Genomic DNA, 12,858 nt, shown 5'->3' on the forward strand with positions numbered 1-12,858 from the left:
CCTGCTCTCCCATTTTTCCTACCAAAATGTCAAAAATACACTCACAATGATATTTAACCAGAAACTAGCTTTAATTCAGACCTCTGTTGCCATGCCAAGTGAAAAATTAGTGTTCAAAAACCTGTCCGCCATTATAAACCAGATGGCCTCCACTCTGGTTCCTTTACCTTAGTTAGGCCTACATTTCATATAAACAATTATATCCTATATTTTATTAGAAACATAATATGTTCTGAAAGTGAACACCCTCAGAAAATGCTCCGATGAAATTTGATGTTTAGTAAATACGCGTATGTAGACATTTTCTCAATGCACAATGAAAGTGGTCCAGATCTTTTCCCAATACAACTAGCAATAAACCTAAGCCAAAAATAAAGCTGCTGCATCTAAAATGTATATGCCCATAATGCAATATTCCATTAACAGCAACATGGAACGATATTTTGGACTGCTTCACAATGTAACACTGAGAAGTCACTTCCTATTTGGTGTAAACCGTTATTTAGAAGACTTAATGTTTTGACATGATCAAACTAAAGAAAACTATCTGACTATATTAAAACTTGAATTCCAAAAAATAACTATCAAAATCCAATACATTAAGACCGACAGATCTAAACTAAATAAAACCGTTGGTCAATGAGAAGAGGCGAAACAGAATGAGATGTAATTGATTTTAAAGGTAGAAAAAGGTTTATTTCTCAACAATTAGCCTATTTGAAGATAACAGTTAAATTGCCTATTTGCATTGGCAAGTGGGAACCAGCTATTGCAATATATAAACCCAAAGGGACTAATTTGTTTCTATGTTAGGTACATGTTCGATGGTACACCAGTTTTACGTACTTCACAGATCGTTCAGTCTCCGTTCTGTTGAGCATACCAAACGGTCCGCTGACTAGCTTTTACAAAAAGCTAACCTTGTACTGCATTCACGGAGACGATAGTAAATCATTTTACGGTCAACTATTTATACATCTACTCCTAGCTACCTCCTTAAGTTTCATGTTACATCAATTAGGGGAAACTAAAATTCAGTGTTATCATTTATATATTACTAAATTCTATCTTGACGTTAACAATTGTCGTTTGTTTTGGGGGAAAGATGACGGAGTCATTGGCCTCGGATTTTGTTATGGACAATGATTTCTATTTCCATGACATGTTCGGTCATTGTGGAGATGAACCAGCTTTAAAGGTCAGTACATCTTAGTTTTATTTTTCATTTCATTTACAAAGAAAAAAATGATACACCAGAAGTTACGTTTGACTACTCTATTATTATTTCTTAGGATGAATGGATAGATATATATCAAAATAAATGAAAAAGAATGCAATGTTTTCCGAAATGATGGTTATTTCATTATTAAACTTCGTTTAATATATGTAGCATGGTTAATTAGCAAGGTTCTTTGCATAATTATGAAAAACCTAACAAAACCCAGGTTATCAATTTAAGGATTGAAACAGCAATTATTTTGACAGAAGTGCTTTCCAAATGGTCACATGAATTCAGCAAAATATTGGAATTACTATAAATGTGTTATTTCAAGCAGTCCCCATACACCTTATTGCAATCCAGTTACACAATTTATAATGCAGTTTATAAGGAGATCATTTGCAATCAATAAAAACAACAGTAGAATCACTTTATCAGATTTGACTAATCACGATCCTTGATCTACGATCCACGACCCGCTTTAACAGAACTCTGTACTACAGTTACATGATCCCAAAATATCAGAAATTATTGCAACAATGACTGAGAAAAAGTATACGGTGACTTTAAAGGATACCATGCGGCACGCTAGAATTCAGTCAAATAGTAAAAAATATATTTCATCCTATTTTAACATAAAATCAAATGCAATCCGTGATCTGGAAGGATCAGAAATGATAACAGCATAATTTACTCGTGAAATGTACTTCTGTTTCAATTTTGTATAGCAAACATCTTTCTAAAATTATCTCGTCATAATTGAAAAAGCGGCCACGCTAATTTTGTCATCATTTATTTCGTAAATGTGTTTAAATTTTAGTAAGATACTTAATACTATATCTGCATTTTTCAGCCGAACATTGTGGTTGGTATTGACTTTGGGACAGCTGGGACAGCTTTTGCTATTCAGTTTCGAACGAATTATGAGAACAATATGCACGAGATTTTTTATGACAAATATCTATCTACACATGGTCGAAAAAATTCAACTTCGCTTTTGTTAAGCAAGAACTCTTCCGAGTCATATTTCGGCGTTGAAGCCGAAAATAAATATAGACGATTGCAGAACCGCGATGGCTGGTATTTCTTTCGACATTTCAAAATGCAGATGTATAGAGATAGAACACAGCAGGTAATGACCAATTTATTGCAAAATAATCTGAACCCATAATCATTGAATTTGCTTTTAAACTATACAGATGTCCAGGTAATTAAATGGTTCAGACTAAAATTAATGGAGTTAAACATTTGTTCCCAACCTGAGATACGCCGGTCACGAGTACGGTAAGAAATACTTCTCGCAATCAACCTTCGACATACGGCGGTCACATGAGCTACAGGTTAAAGTAAATTGATTTCTTTTGCTATGATTTTATATTGTAGCTTTCTTCATATTAGTTAGTGAAATCTGTTTGTGGTAACTTTACTTACATTTACCCCGAATTTCAAAATATGTATCCGAATTAATATCGCGAAAATATATGATTTGCCACTTAGCCTATCTCATAAGACCAGTGCGCATATCGGCATACGCCGGACAGACCCGAGCAGTGCCGGGAAGCCAAATAGTCCCTATCTGGTTGCCCGCAGCGAAACTTCGTACGCCGCAACAATGAAACAAATTATCCCATTTTATCCGCTACACTCGCAATAGATTATACGACATTTAAGAGTAGCGAAAATTGAAATTTGACAATAAGTTACGTCATAAGAATATGGTAAACATAGCAAATGTTTGGACTACATCAAATTTTAAATGGGTCGTTCTATTACTGTATCACATACCTGGTACATTAAGTTTGAAATATTTTGAAAACAAATATTGTAGTATTCGAAAACCTAAATGTTAGGTTTTTGAATCGGCGATTAAATTTGAGAAAATTACAAAAATCCAAACTCATGTGATATGCCTTAAGGAGGTAGGTTACCTTGCTACAAGGGTAAATTCAAATAAGTTGAACCGCAGCATCTTTTTGTATTTCGTGTAATATAAAGTTTTAACTGCTAAAATCTCAGTTTCGTTTGTCTCTGTCCCTTCAAGTTCATTTTTTATCTAGGTTTGAAGAACATGACCCTCCAAAGGTATTTCATATTGAAAGAAGAAGGAAAATACGGATATTTAACACTTTTCAGTGTATTTTAGTTTCACTGATATCCGTAGAAGTCAGCATAATCTATAATTTTACTAGTATGCACGTTAGCTTTCTAATATAAGCTTAAAATGTATATGTCGCGGGGCTCGTGTTTCCATGGTAACGCATTTTCTCTCATTTTTAAACAACTATGTATAAAAATAGGGGTTTTCGACGGCTTCAGTGCCATTCTGTTAATGACCATCATGGAATATTTGGGTAATATTATTAGCAAAATACCAAGCACTATACATGGTACCCTGTTTTTCTTAAAGTTTAAAGTAACCATGGCAACAGAGATGTTTAAAATGGCTTATATCTTGTTTTTTGTCGTAATTTCTTATAAAATAATATTGAATAAGATTATCTTTCTAGTTGATGTAGCTTTAAAACATATTATTTCTAACGTAAGTTATATTTTCGTGTTATATGCATTTATTCAAACAGATTTCTAAGCTTAGGATATTTACAGCAGTACCCCTCGTCTGGCATTTTTCATGGAAAAATCGTTCAGCATGCTACTTTTATTCTCATGGATATTGTTGAAATGAAAATAAAAAGCCGAAGCTGTGTTTCTTAAATAGACTAGTGTCAACGCTTTTGAATTTTACATTTAGATACATAGGTCACGGGCTTCGTTTCCATGGTAACATCAATTCAATTCAAGAAACCACAGTTTTCTACTGAAATTTGAACAATTTTAGACCTTAGTTTTAGTATATAAGTAACAAATTATCAACGGAACCTGAAAAATAGGTATTACAAATCAAACTGCTAGATTTTTTATTTGAAAATGGCCGTAACAAGTAACCTCTCACCCAACTATATTCCAAATAACATTGGTTACCATCATCCATTTTCTTACATTCCGCATAACATTTCAATATAACTACATAAAAGAAGCAAAATATTGATTATTATTCAGAGCAAAAGATTCATAAAAAATATTTCAGCAAATAATGGTTATTTGAAAATGGTTTGAATAAAGAAAATGCACAGAATTACCTTCTTTCAAGATAAAAGCTATTAATTTTGCGCGGTAACTGACACGTAACGTCATGACGTCAGTGACGTCATTTTAAGGCAACATTGTTTTGAAGCGTTTCTGCGGCAATTTATTCATTATTTCTGCATTATTAAACCATAAAGCGTCAGATCGAAGACAGGTCTATGATTTGTTTTCAGAAGAATGAATATACAAACACATTTAGTTTGTCGTAAACGTCGTCGTAAATCGTCACGTTAGCTTCCGGTTGGACATGCGCACATACAAATATAAAGGTAACCTACCTCCTTAAGTATGTTTATGCTTATTTCTCAATCTATACCTGTTATTACTATTTACCAGATTTTATAGCACTCTTTTCATCTATAAAATAAACGTTCAAAAGCGCTGTACAAACCACATTTCACAGAATGATATTGACACACAATACAACACAAACACAAATATATTTGAAAAAATATCAACATTAAAATTACCAGAGGTAGGTAGCTAGAATCAGGTTTGACTCTACATATTAATTATACAAGATATTTTAAACAACAATAAACAAAAGTAAATAATTTCTATTGCACAGTCATACAACAGCTTGTTTTCCCGTGCAAATTTAGTTTTAATAAACCTTGAAGAAAAGGTGTGTTTTTAATGATCTTTTGAAAGTATCCAAACTTTTAGCGCCTCTAATGGTAGCCGGAAGAGTATTCTATAACTTCGGTGCAGCTGATGAAAAACTACGATCACCGTACCTCACAGTTTTGCTTTTTGGAACAACTAGTTGTTTCGAATTGTTCTGGGATCTCAAATTTCTTGCTGGCTGATAGAGTTCTAGCAAGTCTGTAACATAGATCGGTGACTGGTCATGCAATGTGTGAACTAGAATCTTAAAGTCCACTATGTGAGTAACTGGTATCCAATGCAGTTCTTTTAAGAAAGGTGTAATGTGATCATAACGTGATATTCTTGTTATGATTTGAGTGTTCTGAAGATTTCGAAGTCTATTCAGCGTTGACTTTGGAGCACCATACAAGAGCGCATTGCAATAATCATGGCGTGAATTGACGAGAGAATTTACTAACGATTTTGTAGCATCTGTATTTAGATATTTCCTGATTTGACCTGTTTGACGTTGCTGTCCGTATCCTGATCTACAATCTGAGTTAATATGTTTTCAATGTTTATTTTTGAGTCTAGAAAAGCACCAAGATTCCTTACACATTCAGATTGTTTAGTGTCCTCTTCTCTTCTTTTCGCAGAAACCGATTCAATATGTTTTCGTTTCTTTGAGATGTAAATACAATTACAAGTTTTAGCGGCATTGATTTTCAACATGTTGATGTTCTTCCACGATCCAATTTTGACGAGACAGTTTTCAACACAGCGTAAAGCATCCTTCTGAGAGACTCGATTTGTTGGTTTGAAAGATAAATAATGCCGCCCATCGTCGGCGTAAAAATGGTGATTTAGTCCATGTTTATTGCATATTGTACCAACTGGTTTAGTGTATATTGTGAAAAATTGCGGTCCGAGAACGGACCCCTGTGGAACACTGTATTTCATTTGCGCTGGTTTTGACAATTCACTATGGTCACAGTTTGGTTGCGGTCGTTCAGATATGAAGTTATCCATTCGAGGGGTTTCACTGCGATACCAAAGTGGTCGTGGAGAGTGTGCAATAGCGTCTTGTGGTCGATGTTATCGAAAGCAGTTGATAGGTCAAGAATCACTAACATTGTTCCGTTATTTTGGCCAAGGGTGTTGAGAATGTCATTTTGAACCTTCAGTAATGCAGTCTCAGTGGAGTGAAATTTTCTGTTTCTGTGACTGATGTTCTTTGTGGAGATTGTTCGAAGACAAGTGGCTTTCCAAACGAGCATCGACTACATTTTCACGCATTTTAGACACAGGTCTATAGGTCTTCAGAACAATTGCATCTAGATCTGACTTTTTGATGAGTGGTCTTATCAACGAACTTTTGAAGGATTTCGGTACATATGTTTTCTCCAAGGAATCATTGATTATTTTAGTGAGAGATGGTAGCAGTTCTTTTAAGCATTCTTTCAAAAGTCCTGTCAGAATTGGATCTAGCTCACAAGATTTACTTGCAGATTTTAAAATAACTTTTTTCACTTCATCCTGTGAGACTGGAGTAAATTCAACAAGTTTATCTATTTGCTTGTTCGGAATTTCCTCGGTGTAACAGCAACGGTTTGTAATTATGTTTCTGACCTAATTTTATTTCTTATTCCATCAATTTTATCGATGAAGAAGTCGCTGAAAATTTGTGCTAGTTCTTTGGAAGAGGAAGATGTTGACAGGACGGCCTCCACGTCTCTCTACTAAGAAGATTATTGTCACTTTGAATAAAGTTTTCTGATTGCGACAACAGGACTCCATCTTTTCAGAATAGAAATTAACACGTGTTTATTTCAGCAATTTATTCACAGAAGCACAACGTGTTCTGTATATCCCATGATATACTGTCGGATTTGTTTTTCTCCATTTGCATTCAAGTTTTCATTTCAAATGTTTGGCTTCGTATATTCTTTATTATAGCATGGACATGTCGGTCTAAGCACTATTGTGTTTTGTAAGCCAATGGGGCGTGCTGGTCAACGAGTGATATCAAACTGTTGTTTAATGACCACGTGTTCGTCGACATCTGAAATTAACGTACAGTACAACGTCTCCAGAACGACCCTCTCTTAAGCAAAAACCTCTCTATAACAACATCGTCAAAATTTCCCTAAGCTGAAATATACTATCGAATTTACCTCTCCAAAACATCAACCTCTACATTGCAGTCAATATTTGTATCTCCCAAAGGGTGTTGCTTTACAGGGGTTGCACTGTATTTGGATCGAGAATCTCCAAACATGCGTATGTTGAGTTTGTTTTATCTACACAATGTTTCATACCTAAATGATAACTTTGACATTGTGTTAGATATCTGCGAGTTTTATGCTTAGTAGTACGAATGTAAGGTACAGCATTATAGTGACTTAAGTATATATTCACTTTACAAGTCAATATCCCTGACTGACCTGATTCAGACATAATTTCAATGTGTTTACTGAACCTTTATAAATGTTTATGAATAGCACGATTATCAGTCTTGATTCCGGATATTTATCTTTCTAAAGAGCACTGTAAATGCATAATTTTTTAATTCAGTAATTTTTGCGTAATTTTATTTTGTCTGCCAGTGAAAATGCTAGATATTTTTGTTGATATTATTGCAACGTTTAACGCCTGCTTGTAGATTGTGTACGAGTATATACAGATATCAAGGATAAATAATGTAGTACGAGCTTGTTACTCAGAATATCAAAGTATAGTTTAAATCATATTTACACTTTCTATATTCTTTTACTAAAATAACTCTTAATCATTGTAGATATCGATTTATATATATTGGCCTTTAAGTAAATTTAATTAATAAGATACTGTGTCTCACATCTGGGATCACATATTATTTTCGCAGGTTTTCACAAATTTTAGAAGTCTTAAGAATATTTTTTCTTATGTCAGGAGTTTTCCCGAAATTGTAACTAGTATTCACGAACAATAGAACAAATACTTGCCTTAGTATTTAAATGTCAGTTTCATTTCATAATCTCTCATAAATACGCTCGGTCAGAGTTCAAATGCTATTAAGAAAATAGTGGTAGAAATGATGGTGGTAGCACCGGTAGAGTGGCAGTTGTAGAAATTCTAGCTGTAAAAAAGTAAAGTAAAGTGTTTGTTTATTATTGTGTCACCTCTACTGAAAAGGCCAGCCAAGTTGGCTTATGAGACACCTATACACATTGAACAGCATTACTTCCCGATTCCTATTTTCTGATGCCAGGCACCAGGCATTTAGGCAATCGGTAACCATTATTTAACTAGCTGGCGGCTCACCAACCGGTCTCTCTTCAGTAGCAAGTCCCGCCTGTGACAGGGCTCAAGTTCTCCTTTGACCTCCCGAACCGGGCAGGTGCTTTATCAATTAGGCTATCGCAGCTCATTTCTAGAAATTCTAGTTGTAGTAGTTGTAATACTATGAGTAGTGGAAGTGAGAATTATAGTAGTAGTGATAGTAGAAGTAGCATTGGTAGTTGCTGTTATTTATTATACTTCTGTCAAGATGGTCTGTTTAAACCACAACTCATTCCTTATATTTGCAGTTTTGGTTTCCTTTGTTTCAAATTAATTAAATTGATTTAAAATTAAATTTTTTTAAACAAATAGATCTCGTCCATGAAACGGCAAAATCGTCAACTATCAGCGATTGTAATAAATAGCAAACGTTCCCACAGCAAACGCTTTCCATTGACAGCTTCATAGAAAATGCTATTTTTCAGGATGACGTGACATGTGTAAACATGTGTAGTTACCTCAGAAATGCTTCACTTTTGGTGTCATGAGACTGCAGATAAGTTTGCATCAGCTTGATATTGCTCCATCTTAGAAAACACATTTGAACTTTTTGTCTAAAATACCTGAAAAGGTAGTCAATGCTCGTTTTAGCTTTCTTGACCTTGACTTTGAAGGCAAGAGTAGGGATACTAAGGAACACATTGTGTTGTGACACAATTTTCTGGCAAGATGAAATAAAATCCTTTTTAGAAACGAAAAGAAGATCTAGACATCCAAGAACGTATAAAGCAGAGCCTTCTGACTCCTAGTTACATGTACATCGCAGACTGTGCTCAGCATACCACAATGTTGTGAATATTTTATTAAAAATAGAGCTATTCAGGAAGGGGATTCATACCCGAACCAAAGGAGATTTTGAGATGGTGACAGCGTAAAATGACTGATTCACACGGCATACATTAGATATAAAACATGGTTATTGTCTTTTACACAAAAAAATGTGAAAAAAAGTAAGTACAAACATGGAGATATTTCTAAATTTTTCAATATAAAGTTATATGATTTCAACAAAGTGCCATCCAAAACACGTTTTATGAGAGTATATTGACAGAAGAATACGGGTAAGGAAATAAGAAGAGAAATACAAAGAACACTAAGTTTGAATGAGACGGATGAACACAATGAAACGTGAACATAAATTTTGTGAAAAATAACAATATCGAGACTGAAATAACATCTTTATTGAATTGAAAAGTGCTGAATCCAGAGCTATCAAGACCCTTTTGAAAATGGCCTTAGATATCAAATAATGTATACGTGCAATGCATGAACAAGAATGAAATTGTAAGACCTGCTGGTCTCCTTCTAGCCTATGTTTCCAATTTTTCATGTTTATTTACCCCCACCACCCACTTGTTTTTGTTTACATATACCAAGACTGGACTAAATTTATTAAAGTCTATTCTTTACTTCTTCAATATTTTTTATTAAAATTCTAAGAAAATTATGTTTTATGATGTAATTCACTACAATAGAAAAATTGTAATAAATTTAGCCCAATTTCTATCATCATTTTCTCCAGAAACGGAAATATTGAAAATTCGATCAAATAAGGCATAAAGATTAAAAAGTAATTTCAAATGTATTAACTGCTGGATCATTTAAGGAGTCTGAGGTACTTGCGAAATTTAGCCTCCGTTTAAATGATAATTTTGTGACGTTGAGAAGGGTTATTTGAATGCAATTCATGCTTAAAATTGAATTTAAAACAAACTGGATGTTTATGACGTAATAACATATTTGCAACACATTATAATTAATAAGGAAAACTGTTTTGATGTTGAATAGTCATACATGTGCATATTTTCTTAAAAATATCCGATAATTACTGATTATCTGAATACTTGTACAGTTTTAATGATAACCTTGTGTTTACAACAAAGTACAAGTGTTTGTATATGTATTATGGACATTTGAAGTCTCTATATTTACAAATGAACAACGCAAGTTATTATTTTTAACACAAATAAGACTTTCTATTTTAACTGTTGAATTACCCCCACCAACTTAATTGTGCATGCAAAACTCAGTCTGGGCCTTCATTTGATTTATCTTAAATGGACTTAATTTATTTATCATTACTTAAAACTAATGATTTTAATTAGAAGCTAGAAGAAAAATGCATAAATAAAGAAAATATTACTGATAGTATCAATATTTTTGACAGTTTCTATGCTGATAAATTGTGTAATTTTCAAAAAATGTAATATTTGTCGGACAAAATCACTACTGAATATGAAGCCGTGTTCAGATGTGGTAAAATTAGCCGTATAAAGCTCGCTTTGATCACCCAACGTGTAAAGCATTTGCAAATATGTAGAGTTTTTTTGCATCTACAAATTTTGGCCGCCGTCTTGGAGGCCATCTTGGATTTTTCAGAGGGCACCTTTAATTGGGACTATCACCCTCGATTTTCTAGCACCTCAGATAACCACCTACATATTCATTTAAAACATATTAGGGGACCTCTCATTCACACAGAACCCCTCTCAGATTCCAGACTTATATAAAGCGTTTTGTTAATTTAATGTAATACTGAAATATTCTTAACTTGTAATTATGTATTATGTATCATTTGATGACAGCTTAGACCTTTAAATTTCACTCATGACGTAATGGTGAATGAATTCAACTTAACGTATATACTTGGACTACAAACATTATAATAGAAAACCGAATCGAAAAGGGAGCGGAATGATAAAAATGTATATTTATATTCTAATATTTACACTCCTGCACTTGTCACTAATGAATTGTCAATATATAATTACAACACAATTGAATAAACTTTCAAAATAATTTGACATATGTTTAAAAATACATGTATACATTTTTCAACGGCAACTGAGATACATGACTATAATAATTATGGACATTAAAGATATTGCGAACAACTTTGGTTTATATATTCACGCATCTACACCTCTTGAAAAGCTTTCTAAGTTTGACATATTATCTTATTCATAGGGAAATTAAGACTAATATTGTTTATCATGCTAGGTCAGATTTATTTCAAATATTTTTTTCATTATCATAATGTTGTTAACACTCTTTGACTTACATTTATTCATTATCATCTTTTAAAGACCATTGAAGATATTCACCGTAGTGGTAATATATTTCAAAACAGACATATTCAAGACAAGTGCATGTTTCAACATTTTAATCGGCAAATTATAGCCACCATAATATTTATCATCACGCAAGGTTTCTTTTCAGAACAAATCAGCTTATATTATAACCAACAAAAACATCGGACCTCAAAATATATGACACAAAGCCTATAACAGGGAAACTCATCAAAAGAATCGATACCAAAACAAATGCATAATTAGTATGAGGTGCACATTTAGTTTACAATTTTTAAACACAAATCCACTTCTTGAGCAATAAATATTTAAATTGTGACGTTCGTTTACATTGTCATAAGTAGCATCAATAATTTAATTATTCCACAGACTAATGTAATGTATTATACTGGCTGTTCGCGATATGGTCCCCTAAAATAATCACACGACACATTTTTACTTAAAAGGAACTGACTGTAAAACACATAATACAATATGTAAATTATACATGTGATCTTTGGAAACCAAGGCCTCATTGGCTATATATCTTTGTGACTTTTCACTGAAATCCGATACATCACGCCGGTTAGCGTGGATTAAATACTGGAAGAATTCAAAGCTGGAACTGGAACTGGTGTATTGATTGACGGAACGTTGAAAATATTGATACCAGACGCAAAAAGCAACAAGCCAAACTTATTAGTTGTTTGTGTAGCCACATCAGTCAGATGTAAATTCTTGTCCAGGTTTAATATTCAACATTTGTAACAAAGAATGATTTCCAAATGTTTCAGAAATTTTGAAATGTTTATGCAATTAAACATGTGCTAAAAACTACCACTGTTTCATATTCTCGTTTAAACATAAATTCCACAGGCAAATTCAGTGAATTTATATTCCCCGCCGAAAAAGTTGTTTTGTGAATGATGGAACTATATTTCGAAAGATATTTAATTTCCAGATATACGAAAATTATGTACAATATGACTTTACCATGGTTTGTTGGTTCGCTGACTGATTTGACTATAACGTGATATATTTATTTAAATATAAGAACATGCTAAAGGTTATAGAAAATAAAAACTAGAAGGGCATTTTAACAAAAATGTATGTCCACCATCTCTGACTGTGCATATTTTATGGGTAGTCGTGCACTGGTCTTAAAACGCATGGGAGTCATCTACAAATTAAGACCAATGTGTGAATAACATAAGATAAAGAGCAATAACTATGAAGTTACTGGAGAGATCCTATAGTGGTCTACATTTGTATTAAATTTCATGCAGATTCATCACTGGATTACTTTGTTATGTTGGAATGTATGTATGGATTGTAAAACAGTTAAAGGGCAATAACTTCGTTAATTATGTGATACTTTTGCGCCATCGCCCTAAAGTAATTTACATATCATGTGTAAAGTTTCATGACGATCCATTAATAGATTACTTCTATACAATAAAATTCCCAATTTTTTTACCAAATCAAAGGGATAAACTATGTTGCTACTCGATCAGTAGT

At 33.3% G+C, this 12,858-nt stretch overlaps 1 protein-coding gene across 2 annotated transcripts in view; it reads left to right on the forward strand.

The window, feature by feature from the left end:
- Positions 1-861: 861 nt before the first annotated feature.
- Positions 862-12,858, forward strand: part of LOC128552885 (heat shock 70 kDa protein 12B-like) — a 38,463-nt gene continuing 26,466 nt past the window's right edge. Inside the window, exons 1-2 of one of the 2 annotated variants that reach the window (XM_053533954.1) lie at positions 862-1,198; positions 2,073-2,351. In XM_053533954.1, the coding sequence (XP_053389929.1) occupies positions 1,106-1,198; positions 2,073-2,351 (372 nt within the window). In that variant the 5' untranslated portion in view covers positions 862-1,105. The remainder of the gene's footprint in view (positions 1,199-2,072; positions 2,352-12,858) is intronic. The other variant, XM_053533953.1, reaches the window with a different exon arrangement.

The sequence above is a fragment of the Mercenaria mercenaria genome, unplaced genomic scaffold (assembly GCF_021730395.1).
Source record: "Mercenaria mercenaria strain notata unplaced genomic scaffold, MADL_Memer_1 contig_3261, whole genome shotgun sequence".
Taxonomy (NCBI): domain Eukaryota; kingdom Metazoa; phylum Mollusca; class Bivalvia; order Venerida; family Veneridae; genus Mercenaria; species Mercenaria mercenaria.